General features: G+C 44.0%; 1 protein-coding gene across 7 annotated transcripts in view; it reads left to right on the top strand.

The window, feature by feature from the left end:
• The window catches only part of PRR14L (proline rich 14 like), a 72,870-nt gene that overhangs the window by 19,723 nt on the left and 35,443 nt on the right, over positions 1-17,704 (top strand). For all 7 annotated transcript variants that reach the window (XM_063704681.1, XM_055374302.1, XM_055374300.1 and 4 more), the window contains 2 exons: positions 3,658-3,730; positions 12,059-17,267. In XM_063704681.1, coding sequence (XP_063560751.1) covers positions 3,658-3,730; positions 12,059-17,267 — 5,282 coding nt within the window. The remainder of the gene's footprint in view (positions 1-3,657; positions 3,731-12,058; positions 17,268-17,704) is intronic.

The raw sequence follows: 17,704 nt of genomic DNA, 5'->3' as shown, positions 1-17,704 counted from the left end.
TTCCAGCCTGGGTGACAGAGCGAGACTTCGTCTCAAAAATAAATAAATTAAATAAATTTGCAACTAATAATTTTGGGATTTGATCAAGATCACCCTGCTGAGGGTGAACTATCTTAGAACAGGCACAGTGGAAGGGACAGCTGCAAGAGCCAGCTGAATTGTGAAAGAATGTATTCAGTTCTGAGCTCCACTCTTGTAGGAGGAAGGTCAAAATCTGTTACGCATGCAAAGGTTACTAGCAAGGATGTGGAATAGATTGGTCTTATTTAAGAACTGTGCACCAAACATATTCAGAGATGGGCATGTGACATCCCACATGGATGATTTAGCATTGAGAACTCTATACCATGCTTGGTTTTTATTGTTTGTTTTTTTGGTGCTTACATATAAGCTATAAAGTGTTAAACTTTTTACATATTTTTTTCCCCATAATGGTAGATCCACCTGGGTTGAATATGTTGTAAACACTTTGGTTCTAGGATACAATACATTGGTTGTATTCAACTCAGACACAGAAAAAGTTCAGAATTGTCTTTTTTTTTTGGAGATGGAGTCTACTCTGTCGCCCAGGCTGGAGTGCAGTGGCACAATCTGAATTGTCTTTTAACTGTAACATACAAAAGCATAGTATACTTTTTTTTTTTTTTCGAGATGAAGTCTCTGTCACCCAGGCTGGAGTGCAGTGGCACGATCTCCGCTCACTGCAACCTCCGCCTCCTGGGTTCAAGCCATTCTCCTGCCTCAGCCTCCAGAGTAGCTGGGATTACAGGCATCCGCCACCACGCCCAGCTAATTATGTATTTTTTAGTAGAGACAGGGTTTCTCCCTGTTGGTCAGACTGGTCTCAAACTCCTAACCTCAGGTGATCCGCCCTCCTCGGCCTCCCAAAGTGCTGGGATTACAGGTGTGAGCCACTGCCCCCGGCCCTAGGACTCTTAACTTTAGGAATCCTGAAAGTTAGAAAATTTAGCTGATAAAATATTGTAGAAAAAGGAAATTGCATCTGATACATTTCTGCTAGTGTTCATCATATGATTGGCTATTTTGGAGGAGGTAGGGGACGTTACAGAGGTTATCATGTTACATGACCATTGCATCCAAGTCGGTTGTTCTGTTGCCCTCATCCATATTCAGGAGCCCAGACTAGCAGAGCTCCCACTGGATCTGGAGGTTGCCCACCACCATGGTAAGGCTGTTGGGGGAGGTCTGTCACATTTGACCTCAGCCCACACTCTTTTATTGTCGATTGATTCAATTTCTTTTCTTTTTTTTTTTTTTTTCTGAGACAGTGACTTGGTTTGTTGCCCAGGCTGGAGTGCAGTGGCATGATCTTGGCTCACTGCAGCCTCCTCCTGGTTTCAAGTGATCCTCCTGCCTCAGCACCCCTAGTAGCTGGGATTATAGGCACGCACCACCATACCCAGCTAATTTTTGTATTTTTAGTACAGATGGGGTGTCATGATGTTGGCCAGGCTGGTCTTGAACTCCTGACCTCAGGTGATCCACCCACCTCAGCCTCCCAAAGTGCTGGGATTAAAGGCGTGAGCCATCGCACCCGGCCCTGATTCATTCAATTTCTGATTATATTTCAGATTAACACAAACCTTGTAGAGTCTCCAGCCTTCCTGTGAGGGATAACTTGCTTTTCTTAACTCAGAACCTTTTAAGAGAAGTCAGTAAGTCAGGGAGGAAGTCTCTCTTTCCCTGTTAAGAATTGTGGCTAATCAGCCGCGCATGGTGGCTAACGCCTGTAATCCTAGCACTTTGGGAGGCCAAGGTGGGTGGATTGCCTGAGCTCAGGAGTTCGAGACCAGCCTGAGCAACAACGGTGAAACCCTGTCTCTACTAAAATACAAAAAATTAACCAGGTGTGGCGGCGTGCACCTGTAGTCCCAGCTACTCAGGAGGCTGAGGCAGGAGAATCGCTTTAACCCGGGAAGCAGAGATTGCAGTGAGCCGAGATTGCACCACTGCACTCCAGCCTGGGCAACAGAGTGAGACTCCATCTCCAAAAAAAAAAAAAAAAAAGAATTGTGGCTAATCAAGGAAAAGGAACATGGTCAAAACAGTGGGCTTGGCACTCCACCCAGGGTATTTTGGGGCCTCCAGCTAGGGGCACCTTAGAGCCACAAGTGGGACAAAGCAAAATCCCACCAACCCCTCTGGGGCTGGATCCAGTAAGATTTCATTGCATTAGCTCACCAGAGACCTTTGGGATCTGAAGGAGCCTGTATGTCACTGGCCTGTGCTGTCACTTTACAGAGGCTCCGATAGCCTTGGAAAAGCTTATGGAAGTCATTCCAGAAACGTGCCAGAATCTGTCGGTGACAGCTCTGTTGGCTTTTCTCACAGAACGGGATGGATAACAGGTGTCTACAGTCTCATGAAGAATGGAAGCTTCTGCTCATGGAGCACCCTGTCCTGACTGGGTGTTTTGCTGGGTGTTTTATATGGTTTCCATGTATTCTTTCAGCCACTTGTAAGGTTGCTGTCAGCACCATGTAGTTAGTAGGTGAGAGTCCTTGGGTTGGAACAGAACTCAGGCACTCTCCCTTTTCCATGAAGTGTTAACTTGAAAGAATATTTTAAATAGCATCTATTCTCACACCTCAAACATTCAGCCTGAGAACTGGAAAAGCAGAGAATAGTAACATTTGGGAGAAAGGATCAAATATAACTACAGATAAATATTTTCTTGGCCAGGCGCGGTGTCTCATGCCTTTAATCCCAGCTCTTTGGAAGGCCGAGGTAGGCAGATCATTTGAGGTCAGGAGTTTGAGACTAGCCTGGCCAACATGGTGAAACCCTGTCTCTACTAAAAATACAAAAATTAGGCCGGGCATGGTGGATCACGCATGTAGTCCCAGTACTTTGGGAGGCCGAGGCAGGTGGATCACCTGAGGTCAGGAGTTCAAGACCAGCCTGGCCAACATGGGGAAACACTGTCTCTACTAAAAATATAAAAATTAGCCAGGCATAGTGGTGGGCGCCTGTAATCCCAGATGCTTGGGAGGCTGAGGCAGGAGAATTGCTTGAACCCATGACGCAGAAGTTGCAGTGAGCTGACAGCGTGCACAGTCTTGGATCACTGCAACCTCTGTCTCTAAAAAAGTTTTTTTTAGACCTCTGTTATTGTCACAGCTTTAAAAAGTTTTCAGGCTCAAATTCTAGATAAGTAGAAATTTTTATTGTTTACCCTTACTTAAATTTGAGGTTTCCTTCAGTGCCCAATCCTTGTGACTGCTAGCTAATTTCCCAAAGTCATAAAGAAGTCTCTCAAAAATAACTAATATTCAGCCAGGCGTGGTGGCTCACGCCTGTAATCCTAGCACTTTGGGAGGCGGAGGCGGGCGGATCACTTGAGGTCAGGAGTTCAAGACCAGCCTGGCCAACATGGTGAAACGCTGTCTGTAGTAGAAATACAAAAATTAGCCAGGCATGGTAGTGGGTGCGTGTAATCCCAGCTACTTGGGAGGCTGAGACGGGAGAATAGCTTGAACCTTGGAGGTGGATGTTGCAGTGAGCCACGATCTAACCATTACACTTCAGTCTGGGAACAGAGCAAGACTCTGTCTCAAAAAAAATAATAATAATAATAATATTCATTAACTCAGAATCTTCTGAATCCCCCTTGACCACTGGATTTTCTTACTGTAGGAGGATCTCCTGATGCAGTCCAGCAAAGAACTTTCACATGTGGACCTCCCTGAAGATTTTCTAAGGAGCAACGGTATTTATTTCTCTCAAATCTCTTCCTTTATCCACTTACTGCAAATACTGTTTTAGTTCCGTTTCCATTTTGCATTGAGAATATAAGGGTTGTAAGTTCCTACCTTGTAAGGTGTACTTAACTATAGAAACTGTAACTTCACTTTAGATCGTGTCTTAGTATTGCCCATGGATGTACTTGCACAGTGCACTGCAGCCTCAACCTCCCGGGCTCAAGTGATCTTCATACCTCAGCCTCCCAAGTAGCTGGGACTACAGGCGTGACCCACCATGCCTGACTGATTTTGTAAATTTTTTTTGGTATTTTTTTGTAGAGGCAAGGTCTCACCATGTTGCCTAGGCTGGTCTCGAACTCCTGGGCTCAAGTGATCCTCCTGCCTCTGCCCCACAAAGTGCAGGATTACAGGCATGAGCCACCACACCCAGCAAGTCCCTTTCTTTTGAGTGTGTTGAACCTTTGTTGGATTTTATATCATCAAATATATTGTATTTGCCTGTTTAGAAGGGTTAACTGGAACAGGGGAGACATGTACCCAGTATAGTTCAGCATGTGGTAGTGTATCATTTTCTTGTTCTGTGGGGTCAGGGATGAGATAAAATGTTTACTCCAGGTCACCCTGAGAGTTTTCAAGGCAGTTTCATTACCTCTTTTTGCTCCTCAAAACAATGGTTGGGTATAGAGATCTGAGATTATTACTTTTAGGTTGGTTGATTGATTGAGGAGGAAGCTGAGGTCCAAAAGAGAGTAGCTAAGGTAAGGTTCTCCTCTTCTCACCCCAAGGCTAAAAATAAACTTAGATTACTTTAGAGAGGACTGTGTGTCAAGGCTAATACAGAATCATCAGGCTGGGCACAGTGGCTCACGTCTGTAATCCCAGCACTTTGGGAGGCCAGGGTGGGAGGATTGCTTAAGTCCAAGAGTTTGAGATTAGCCTGGGCAACGTGGCGAAACCCCTTCTCTACAAAAAATGCAAAAATTAGCATGGCAGCACGCACACCTGTGGTCCCAGCTACTTGGGAGGCTAAGGCAGAAGGATACTTGAGCCCTGAGAAGTTGAGGCTGTAGTGAGCTGTGATCACACCACTGTACTCCATCCTGGGCAACAGAGCAAGACCCTGTCTCACTAAATAAGTAAATAATATAATATAATATAATATAATCAGAACCTCACAGAGAGAAGATAAAGTGAATACGCTAAGTCAGTGGTCCCCGACATTTTTGGAGTCAGGAATCTGTTTCGTGCAAGACAGTTTTTCCACAGATCTGGTGGGGTGGATGCTTTTAGGATGATTCAAGTGCATTGCATTTATTGTGCACCTCGTTTCTATTATTATTCCATTGTAATATATAATGAAATAATTATACAACTTCCCATAATGTAGAATCAGTGGGAGCCCTGAGCTTGTTTTCCTGCAACTAGGTGGTCCCCTCTGGGGTTGATGGGAGACAGTGACAGATCATCAGGCATTAGATTCTCATAAGGAGCTCACAACCTAGATCCCTTGCATGTACAGTTCACAATAGGGTCCACGCTCCTGTGAGAATATAATGCTAGTGTTTATCTGGCAGGAGGCGGAGCTCAGGCAGTAATGCAAGCATGAGGAGCAGCTGTAAATGCAGATGAAGCTTTGCTCACTTGCCTGCTTCTCACCTCCTGCTGTGCTGCCCGATTTCTAACAGACCAAGGATGGGTACTGGTCCATGGCCCAGGGTTGGGGACTGCTGCATTAAATTATATGAATATTTTGTTACTGTGATGAAACATCAGATTTGACTCTTAGCTTCTTGGCAGCCTGGACAGAAAAGGAAGCACCAATCTTTCTTATGAAAGAGGACATTTGTCCCAGTTTATCACCCAGCTTCCTGCTGCTGCAGATTTCTTCTGTGGCTCAGAGGCTTCACTGTCCAGTGTAGATTAAAGGACATTCCTCCGAAGATGAGAAATGTTGTTTTGTACATAAATCTCACCCTGTTCTTAGAGGCTTACTAGGGATACAGTTTAGTGGGCCCCTAACCGCACCCCCAAGATCTGTTTAGTGGGGCTCCAGTATTGCTGTATTCAGTCTTTGGTATATTTTCACCCACATCTTACCACAGAATTTACTGTCTGTTGAACTACACTTTCATTTAACCACTGAACTGGCCTTTTAAACAGGAGAACCAGGGTTATTTTCTGCTTGGAAATCTGCCTTTTCAAAATTACCTGGCTACTCTCCACCTAAGAAGCTGGTCCACATTGGACATAGATAAGATGAACTCTCCTGAATAGTATCTGCAGCTAAATTACTCTGTGACACTTTTCTTCATGTTCTAATATCATGCTTATTTAATGACTTAAATTGGTAAAATATTTGATTTTTTTTTCCCCCAAACCCATGGATAAGAGTCTCAGTTTGGTATAGGCGAGCTTGAAATCAGCATCTCTACTAGAGTTTTTAGCAGCAATGGCCCAGTTCATTCTGTCCCCCAAGAACATTCCAGGGTATTCCTGTGTTGCATGTGAGGAAGCAAGCTCAGCTGTCCAAAGTCACAGCCAGTCATAGCAAGCCAGAGAAGAAGATTCTGTGGAGACAGGCCTGTGAAGATGTTGAGCCCTGGGAGCATGAGCAATATATGCCATCACCATGGATTTGATTTAAATAGACCCACGTTCTCTTCTGTAGTGTGGCCAGCATTTTGGCTTGCTCTGCCAAGGTCAGGCATCTGCTACTTTATCTTTACTATGGAATTAAGAACTGAATGATGCCGGCTGGGCGCAGTGGCTTACACCTGTAATCCCAGCACTTTGGGAGGCTGAGGCAGGCGGATCACGAGGTCAGGAGATCAAGACCATCTTGGCTAACACAGTGAAACCCCATCTCTACTAAAAATACAAGAAAAAAAAAAAAACAAAATTAGCCAGGCATGGTGGCGGGCGTCTGTAGTCCCAGCTACTTGGGAGGCTGAGGCGAGAGAATGGTGTGAACCCCGGAGGTGGAGCTTGCAGTGAGCGGGGATCGCTCCACTGCACTCCAGCCTGGGCAGCAGAGCAAGACTCTGTCTCAAAAAAAAAAAATAAACAAAACTGAATGATGCCTCTTAGAAACCAAGCTTGTCTCCAGGGCTCCAGCTGCCAAAATCTTCACTCTGCCCCACCCAGATTTAAGTTTTCTTTCTTTCTTTTTTTTTTTTTTCTTTCTGTCACCCAGGCTGGAGTGCAGTGGCACGATCTTGGCTTACTGCAACCTCTGCCTGCCGGGTTCAAGCAATTCTCCTGCCTCAGCCTCAAGTAGCTGGGACTACAGGCACGTGCCACCATGCCCGGCTGATTTTTTTGTGTTTTTAGTAGAGACGGAGTTTTACCGTGTTGGCCAGACTTGTCTCAAACTCCTGACCTCAGGTGATCCACCCGTCTCAGGCTCCCAAAGTGCTGAGATTACAGGCGTGAGCCACCGCGCCTGGCCCAGATTTAAGTTTTCTCGATGAAAATCTAATATATACTTGCTACCTTTGTTTCATTAAGTGTTTGCATGGTTGAGCACTGTGCAAATTACTTTACTTGATTTTATTTATTACGTTTTGGTTATTCTGAGTGGGAGGACTTCAGTGTAATTATAAATTGGCTGAGGAATGATTTGGGATCCCCTGCACCAAGTTGTTTAGTAAGTGAACCTCTGCTACTACACTCTCCCCTCAGTGCATTATTTTTACTTCTCTATATAAATGTCCCACTGTCAGTACTATCAAATTACCATGGTATTCCAGAGTTTTGGGATTCTTTTGTTTAATTGATATGTAATGTGCATGGTTTGGGGGTATATGTGATAATATATCGTATAATTTGAAAAGATCAACTTGTGTACTTGGGATTTCCATCACCTTAAATATTTGTCTTTTCTGTATGGTAGAACCATTCGAATTCTTCTCTTCTGGCTATTTTGAAATATGTAATAGATAATTGTAAGCTATAGGCACAGTCATATGTCTGCTGCTTGCTGCTGCTCAATTAGCTAAAACGGCAACAGACTGAACCTTTTTTTTTTTTTTGTGACAGTCTTGCTCTGTCGCCCAGGCCAGATTGCAGTGGCGCTATCTTGGCTCACTGCAAACTCCGCCTCCCGGGTTCACGCCATTCTCCTGCCTCAGTCTCCCGAGTAGCTGGGACTACAGGCGCCTGCCACCACGCCCGGCTAATTTTTTGTATTTTTAGTTGAGACAGGGTTTCACCATGTTAGCCAGGATGGTCTGGATCTCCCGACCAGATTGAACCTTTTAAAAGGACTTTTGTTGTAATAACCAGAAGGAGCCTTTAATTGGTAGGATATACTTTTGCCTATCATTCCTTATTTCTTGATTGCTGTAGGGCAGACACATGAGAAGTGGACCTGGGGGAGCAGTGGTGGGAGTGTTTGAGTTGACTGGCCATCTCACAGGGGAGATCTTCCCCATCACGGGAGATCTTCCCCATCAGGCACTCTTGCTGGTTCCTCACCCTTTCTGCTGTCCTGACTTTTAATATGCCTCTTTCAACATAATTTTCTGTTTAGTTAATTTTACAAAACTGATGTTATCAAGTTTGTTTTATCTTGTTTTTCAGAGAGTTCCCTATAACTGGGGTTGTCTGGGAAGTTTATGTGTAAGAAAGGTGAAATGGTATCAGGAACAATGGCAATATTAGTTCCTACTCATTATTGTGAGACTTAATTCCCATAGTAGTGATTTCCATGAAGACTTATTTAAGAGGGTCACCAGAAATTGGAAGAGCATTCAGGAAATCTATTTTGAGGAAGAGGTGAAAGTAGTCAAGGAGGGAAAATCTACCTTATATAATTTGGAGAACTGGATGTTTATTTTTATTTTATTTTATTTATTTTGAGATGGATTCTCACTGTGTCGCCCAGGCTGCAGTGCAGTGGCACGATCTTGGCTCACTGCAACCTTTGCTTCCGGGGCTCAAGCGATTGTCCTGCCTCAGCTTCCCAAGTAGCTGGGATTACAGGTGCCTGCCACCGTGCATGGCTGATTTCTTTGTATTTTTAGTAGAGACAAGGTTTCACCATGTTGGCCAGGCTGGTCTTGAACTCCTGATCTCAAGTGATGTGCCCACCTCTGCCTCCCAAAGTGCTGGGATTACAGGTGTGAGCCACCACGCCCAGCTGTGTATTTACAAATTCTTGAATAGGGTAGCACCGTCTGCTGTAATAGGGAAAGTAGGCTAATTTCACAATGATAAGTATTATGTGTTGAATCAGGATTTTGAGGCTGCCTTTTGTAAATGATTGGTATCTGAAAACCTGTGGCTTGCAGTATATATTTGTTAATCTAATATTTGCTGACTCCAAACATTTTAAAACGCTGTGTCTAGCCTAGTTATTCTATTTTAACTGTTCTCAGGTCCAGTAAAATAAAAAAACAGAGCAAAAGAAAGGCACCTTTTATATAGCAGGCACTGTCCCACATGACATCTTACATGCATTATTTAATTTAATCCTCAGTGTAGCACTGAGGTAATTGTACTTTCCCCACCTTTTACAATAAAAGAAACCAAGGCTTAGAGGTAAGTATCACAGAGCTGCAGGGCACAGTGAGTCACACCCATAATCCCAGCACTTTGAGAGGCTGAGGCGGGAGGATTGCTTGAGCTCAGGTGTTCAAGGTCAGCCTGGGCAACATAAATAACCTTGTTTCTACAAAAATTACAAAAATTAGCCGGACATGGTGGCGTGTGCCTACAGTCCCAGCTCCTTGGGAGGCGGAGGTGAGAGGATCACTTGAGCCCAGGAGTTGGAGGCTGCAGTGAGCCATGATGGCACCACTGCACTCCAGCCTAGGCAACAAAGCGAGACCCTGTCTCAAAAAAAAAAAAAAGAAAGTGTCACAGAGCCATGATTGAAGCTTACCTGGTCTGGCTTCACAGTCAGGGCTCTTTCTCACAGTAATTGCTGCTCTCAGGACCTATTGAGAAATGGATAGGGAAGCCCTAGAAACTCAGTATTAATAGCATTTGTTTATTTGACCTAACTGTATTCGTTCATTAATTTTGTGAATATTTATTAAGTGCTCTTGTGCTTTTATATACCAGGCATTATGCTGAACCATAAGGAAGAGAACAAAACAAGATCCTTACCCTCACAGAGTTTACATTCTAGTAAGAATTAGATTTTAGATTTTTTGTTCTTTTTTTTTTCTTTTTTTTGAGACAAGGTCGCTTACTCTGTTACCCAGGCTGGAGTGCAGTAGTGCAATCACAGTTCATTGCAGCCTTGACATCCTGGGCTCAAGCATCCTCCTGCCTCAGCCTCCCAAGTAGCTGGGACTAAAGGCACACACCACCATGCTCAGCTGATTTTTTTTTTTCTTTTAAATTTTTTGTAGAGACAGAGTCTCCTTGTGTTGCCCAGACTGGTTCAAACTTCTGGGCTCAAGCATTCCTTCTGCCTCAGCCTCCCAAAGTGCTGGGGTCACCATTGTGAGGTACTGCATCCAACTCAGGAATTAGATTGTTTTGTTTTGTTTTGTTTTGTTCTTTGTTTTTTGAGACAGAGTCTTGCTCTGTCACCCAGGCTAGAGTGTAGTGGCATGATCTTGGCTCACTGCAACCTCCGCCTCCTGGATTCAAGCGATTCCCCTGCTTCAGCCTCCCCAGTAGCTGGGATTACAGGCATGTGCCACCATGCCCAGCTAATTTTTGTATTTTCGGTAGAGATGGGTTTTTGTCATGTTGGCCAGGCTAGTCTTGAACTTCTGACTTCATGTGATCCATCCACCTCGGCCTCCCAAAATGCTGGGATTACAGGCATGAGCCACCGCTGGAATTACAGGCATGAGCCACCATGCCTGGCCGATCTTTAAATAGATTTGCATTTTGCTTTTTCTGTTTAATACAGTTGTCCTGTTTTTTATATATATATAAAATCATGTGTACATATACCCATGTTCATGTGTATAGTGTGCTAGTCAGGGTTCTCTTAGGGGAACAGAACTAATAGGAGATCACCTGAGGTCGAGAGTTTGAGACCAGCCTGGCCAACATGGTGAAACCCCGTCTCTAGTAAAAATACAAAAAAATTAGCTGGGCAGGCCGGGCGTGCTGGCTCACGCCTGTAATCCCAGCACTTTGGAAGGCCAAGGCAGGCGGATCATGAGGTCAGGAGATCAAGACCATCCTGTCTAACATGGTGAAACCCTGTCTGTACTAAAAATACAAAAAATTAGCCAGGTGTGGTGGTGGGCGTCTGTAGTCCCAGCTACTCGGGAGGCTGAGGCAGGAGAATGGCATGAACCCGGGAGGCGGAGGTTGCAGTGAGCCGAGATTGTGCCACTGCACTCCAGCCTGGGTGACAGAGCAAGACTCTATCTCAAAAAACAAAAACAAAAACAAAAAACCCCCCCCAAAAATTAGCTGGGCGGGCCGGGCGTGGTGGCTTATGCCTGTAATCTCAGCACTTTGGGAGGCCGAGGCAGGCGGGTCACCTGAGGTCAGGAGTTCGAGACCAGCCTGGCCAACATGGTGAAACTCCATCTCTACTAAAAGTACAAAAATTAGCCGGGCATGGTGGCGGGTGCCTGTAATCCCAGCTACTCCGGAGGCTGAAGCAGGAGAATTGCTTGAACCCAGGAAGTGGAGGTTGCAGTGAGCCAATATCGTGCCACTGCACTCCAGCCTGGGCGACAAGAGCGAGACTCCATCTCAAAAAAAAAAAAAAAAAAATTAGCTGGGGGTGGTTGCAGGCACCTAGAATCCCTGCTACTCAGGAGGCTGAGGCGGGAAAATCGCTTGAGCTGGGAGGTGGAGGTTGCAGTGAACTGAGATCGCACTACTGTACTCCAGCATGGGCAACAGAGCAAGACTCTGTCTGAAAAAAATAAATAGGTAAATAAATAAGTAAAGTTTTATGTATAGTTGTTTTTTTCCAAGGACTAATTTTATCTGTGACATCTAATTTCAAGTACTGAGAAAATGGACATCTAGTAAAATAAGCTGTTATTGTGAGTCTGCTTTATTAATGTTTTAAAATGAAAGCCTCTTAAGACTGAATGAGAATACAACATAGGAACATATTTCTATGTTGTATTCAGTTGTCTAGCATTGATCTGTGAACTCTGTATTAAACTTTCAGCAAGAGGCATTTGTTGAAAATTACCTGTTTCTGCCAGATATAGTTTTGGCCCTCTGTTATATTTTCAGAGAAGAACAAAATCAATGGTATAGCATGCTAACTTTCCAGTTTTCTTTTTGAGTTGGGTCTTCTGTTGCCCTTGGTAGCATAGCATAATAAAATGCATGAAGGTAGACCAAGTGATTTTTTTATTACTGCATATTAATTTGGATTTATTTCTCTTATTCAGAAGGAAATGTACAGATTACAGCTGAAACTCTGCTAAAATCCACCGAAGTACAAGGTATGAAGGTCAGTGGGACTAAGACGGATAATAACAAAGGACACAAAAATGGCAATGTGAGTAAAGATCTCTCAGGTGGATGCAACGAATTCCCAGAAGTAGACAAAATCATGACCAGTGATGAGGTTTCAGAAACCAGCACATTAGTTACCCCAGAACCTTTAACCTTTGTGGACCCTGTGTTAACAGAAGCAACTCCTAAAGAAAAAGAATGTGAAGAATTAAAAAGTTGTCCTTGGTTGTCATTACCAGGAAACAGTGCCATTTCTAATGTGGACAATGGGAAGGAAGAGTTGTGTAAACCAAACCTGGTCTGTGAAGCAGATGACAATCACCAACAGCTTCATGGCCACCATAATGAACAACCCAGTTCTACACATGATAGTCCCACAGCCACAAGCCCTTTGAAAGAAAATTCTGAAGTTTCATGTTTCACATCAGACTTGTCTGGTCCAGAATCCAGAACAATATCCTTAGAAAACTGTGGTTTTGAAGGTGGTGGTTTGCTAAAGAGATCTGCTGAAAAGACAGATAGTTCTTATTTTTATAGGGGGGATGATCAAGGGAAGAACTTGGCTTCTAGAGAAGAAAATGAGGAACGGCTTTTGATTCCTAGGAGTGAAAGAGGTGGACCTTTTCTTTTTAATGCCAGGGAACCAGGAAAGGAGATTAGTGGTCGTTGTTCTGGTGAAAAAGAGCCTGTTGTTTCTCCAAAGGAAAATATCCACAATAACTGCATTCAAGACAGTCTCCATACAGGGAGCTCTAGTTCTTTAATGCCCAATTCTTTTACTGAAGCCACAGAAATAATGTTAAATAAAAATGATTTGAAAATTACTGTACACGTTCAAGGTAACTTGACAAACCCTGAGGACCATAAAGAAACTTTTATTAATATGAGCCATCCTGGTGGACACTCTGAAGAAAGCAGTTTTTCCTCCTTGATGCAGATTGAAGAGGCAGGACAGACAACCCCTGTAGAGCCCAATATATTAAGTAAATCTTTTTACACTAAAGACTGTAACTCCTTAGTGAGCATCCAGAGAAATCTGGAAAGCAACACCCCGTTAAATGAAGCATCATGTAATGATTTTCTGTTTGAAAGAAAATCCATTGTGAGTTTAATGCCAGAGGATCAGATAAGTCCTATAAGTGAGGTATTAAAACCCAAGCAAGGTACTGCTCTGTTGCTACCATCCCCAGAATTTGATTACAGACCTGAGTCAGAAAAAGTTATACAGACCTCACATGATGATATTCCACTTTTAGATGAACAGAGCATAGCCTGTGAGATGAATGAACTTTCTTGTACCAATGAACTGGTTGTAAACAAAGTAGAAAGTGAATGTGTTTTAAATCAACAAGTGTCCCTTAATTCTCAAGACCATGCAAATTTGCCAACTGACTCTCTACTGCATTTAAACAAAGAGATGCCTTTAGCAACAGGCAGAGATGCCCATCAGAGCCATCACCCTCCATTAGAGGGTAGAGCAGATGTCATTGCTGATATACGAACCATTCCCATTCAGACAAAAATAAAAGACATCTCTCCACCAGGTAACCAAACCTGTGGTGCCTCTTCAAACTGTCCCACCTTAAACATCAAACCAGTAAGCCTAGAGAGAAAAAAAGAAATGGCTGATTCAGGAACAAAAGCTCTACATTCCAGGCTGTGCTCAAATAAGAGAGAAGCAGCTGGCTTTCCTCAAGTGGTCTCTGTCATAGAATGTCACAGTGTTCAATCTCAGGATATCTCTAGCTGTCATCGTGTAAGAAAAAATGTATCCCAAGAAAACATGTGTTCTGCTTCTGCTGCTTTCAAGTCCAGCAAAATCAGCCTGCAAGTTGATAACTCTTTGATAACAAAATATGAAAATGCATTTCAGCACCGTGATCACTGCTGCCAAGGAACAGGACACTCTGTGGAAAAAAGCAGCTGTAAAGTGAGTTACACATCAGAGGAAAGGGAACTTGATGGGAGAGAAACGAATGGCAGCCTTCCAGGAGATAAGATCAGAAACAAAATGGTAGCAGGCTTGTTAAATCGTGGAATTTCAAACAAAACCATTCACACCTCCAGTAGCATCAAACTCAGTGAGGAAGGGCTGGAAGGAAAGGAGCAGGATGTATCCAAAGAAACTGTATTTTGTAAGTATAACATCTCTGATCATGCTATACAAGAACTAAACCAGACTGTAAACATTCCAGGTCCTGAAAAAGTGTTGGACAAGTCTCCTACTGTTATGTTCTCCAGTTTTAAAAATGTAAAATCAGTTGAAACACTCGATCAGAAGGCAGATGAAGTCCTTGACTGTCAGAGTAACCAAAACAGACCAGATGAATGCAAAAGTGAAGGTCAGTCAGCCAAGGAGATGCTAAGTAGTGACCAGAGAGAGACTGTCACCGAGCCTCACAGGAAGGTAAACCACAACCAAAAGGATCTGCTGGTCAGCTCAGGCAGTAATAATTCACTACCTTGTGGTAGTCCAAAGAAATGCAATTTGAAAGGAGCCTTTGTCAAGATGTCTGGTTGTGATGAGTCCACAGAAGGTATGGTAGACATTGTCTACACGGACTGTAGTAATAAGCTTACAGAAGGTGTGCTGGACGTGAAGGCATCTAATCTACTGGATTGTGGTGCAAGGCAAGAGAAACTGGCATTCCAAGAGGACTCCAGGAGTACCTTGTCTCGGAGAGAACTGGATGCTGCACATACAGGAACAACTGGTCAGGATTCAGATTTCCCAGTTACTGCTGCTTCTACAGTGGACTTTCTCAAAATAAAAAAATCATGTGAAGAAAACGTATGCAGATCTTTAAAAGACTGTGAAATGGAAAAGTGTCCAGACTCTTGTGCCCATGAGGTGGAGTCTGTTGCAGATCATGAACCAAATAAAAGAATATTGGGCAGAGTAAATTTGTCTTTAAATGATAGCCATTATGGACAGCAAGATAAAGGAACATCTCTCAGAGAAACACAAGAAATAACTGAAGGATCAAGACTAGAACTAAACTCTGAGTTTGGCAAAGAAAGTACCTTTGGAATTTCCTCAAAAGAGTTGATGTCTTGCCATGATGAAAGCTCTGTTTCCCTAAGAAGCCTGAAATCCATTGAAATAATGCCTTCTCAAGAAAATTCAGAAACTAATGTTAACAGTGAAGAAACTGACCTGAAAAATCTTTGTAAACCAAAAGATGGTGAAATGCTTTGTGAAAATGTAAAGGACTGCACAGTCCTTCCTGAGATGAAGGAAAAAGTATCAAGAGATCAGAGTAATTCTAGTGACAGAGACAGCATATGTACCTGTGTGGAAAAGAATGCTTGCAAAGCTTGTCACCCTCACGAGAATTCCTCTGACAGACATTTGCCTTTGACAGTGAAAACAGATATTAAAGTGAAAGGAGAAGAAACCGAAGAGCATCAGAGGGGACTACTGGGTTACTTAACTGTTGGGGAGCAATCTGAGGAGTTGGTTACCAGAGAAACTGGCGATGGCGATCACGTGAGCAACATCTCTCAGACCCATTTTAAATGCCGGGGGATACTTAATCATGCTGAAAAACAGCAGAGCCCTGAGGTTTTGGACTACATGTTGCAGCAAGAAGAGAAATATATACATCAACAAAAAGCACATACGATATCGCAACAGTGCATATCATCTAGTCTGTTGTTAGATGATGCACCAAATCAGAACCAACCGAAGGCTGACAAAGATGAGTCCACCATGATCAATGAAATCACCCTCGCAAAGCTGGCCAAGGACAGCATTGTGGCACAGACTCAGAAGTTAGAAGACCAGAAGGAGGAAAGCTTACATCATCCATTAAAGAAGGACACTGAGTCATGCACAAGTCCTTGCCTTCTTGGTGCCCCTCGGAAAGCACAAGACCCCTCCTCTGCTGGGTGTGATCAAATACATGGTGCCTTTGAGAAGAAAGGAATTCTTCCCTTAAAGAAGCAGCCCCATCGAACTTGTAAGAAAGTTTCCTATCAGGAGCAAATCATTGTTGGGAGAAAAATAGGTAAAATCAGAAGTTCTGCCTTTTTAAAGAGTTCCTCCAATCCCATCCCCACAAAAGCACACAGACTTCTCAGTTTGTGTACTCTGTCTGCACCTACACGATTAGAACCTGAAACAGCACCTACCAAGAGCTTGGTTAGTCACATACCAAAGCAGACGGCTACACCGTGCCATCCCTTGAGGAGCCTGAATTTTAGGAAGACTACCAAAGAATCAGCCTTACTAAACAAGCTGTCCATCCTTGCCTCCAAACTGGCCCCAGCCATGAAGACTCAGAAACTAAGATACCGACGGTGTTCCTCTGAACTTCTTCCAATGGCTAAAAGCTACAAGCGCCTCAGATATAAAAGACTCCTGGACGGATTTTCGTCCAGCACAGAGCAGCTGAATCCATATTTGGCAGCTAGTGGATGGGATAAGAGGCCTAACAGTAAGCCCATGGCACTTTATTCTCTCGAATCCATCAAGATGACCTTCATAGATTTGAGCAACAAGATGCCGTCCCTGCTGTTTGGTTCTGAAATCTTCCCAGTATCCTTTCATGTGAAATCATCCAGCTCAGATTGCACGACTGAGTCCTCAAGGACTTTTCCTGAGCACTGTGCTCCGGCAAGGCTTGCCTTAGGAGAGGCCCTCCAGTGCCCGTCTCAACCTCCCAAGTGGACCTTTTCTTTCTTCTTGTCCCACGGTTGCCCTGGGATGGCCACATTCAGGGAAGACACTGGCGTGCATAGTCAGACCCACACTCAGGCTCCTCCCCAGCCTCCAGCTCCTCTCCAAGACTATGGAGGCACTGCCATAGTCCAGACCAGAGCAGACTGCTCTGTCCTTGGCCTTCACACACTTCTAGCACTTTGTTCCCCAGGATGTTACCGAATCTGGACAAAAAAACGGAGCTTCTCCAGCCACATGCCTACCATGCAGAGGCTCTTCATGACCCAGTTTACACAGGGCTTGAAAGGGTTACGGTCTCCAGCCTCCATAGCAGACAAGGTCTTCTGTTCTCTGCCCTACTCGGTGGGCAGAGTCCTATCCATTTGGAGCCAGCATGGTCCTTCTGTCTGCTCCTTCGAAATCTCTTCTCTTCATTCCCCTCACTGCAAGCGGCAACCAAGTCTGGGCACCACAAGCAGGTAAAATCTGTCCCCTGTTCTTTACAAATGTCCCATATTTGCTTCCTGTCTCTGGGGAGATGAGAGGGGAACTGCGGGAAATGCAAGGCTATTTAGAGTCCTCTTGGGTCTGCATTTTCTATTTACCTTGCCAAATCTCTGCTGAGAAAAATCCAATAGTAATTCTTAAGCATAGGACCCCCACCCCATGCTCAGTTTTCCTGTAGAACCTACTTCTGTATTTCACACCATTCTTTTTTCTGTCCATTTCATTCTTCAAACCATCAAATCTGTTGAATCTTCTTTTTTTTTTTTTTTTTTTTGATTAACTCTTCTTGCCCAGGTTGGAGTGCAGTGGTGCAATGTTGGCTTACTGCAACCTCCGCCTCCCGGGTTCAAGCGATTCTCCTCCTTCAGCCTCCTGAGTAGCTGGGATTACAGGCATGCGCCACCACACC

This window comes from Gorilla gorilla, chromosome 23 (assembly GCF_029281585.2).
Source record: "Gorilla gorilla gorilla isolate KB3781 chromosome 23, NHGRI_mGorGor1-v2.1_pri, whole genome shotgun sequence".
Classification (NCBI taxonomy): Eukaryota; Metazoa; Chordata; class Mammalia; order Primates; family Hominidae; genus Gorilla; species Gorilla gorilla.
Note: the sequence above shows the minus strand (reverse complement) of the source record. Positions and strands in the feature narration are given on the sequence as shown.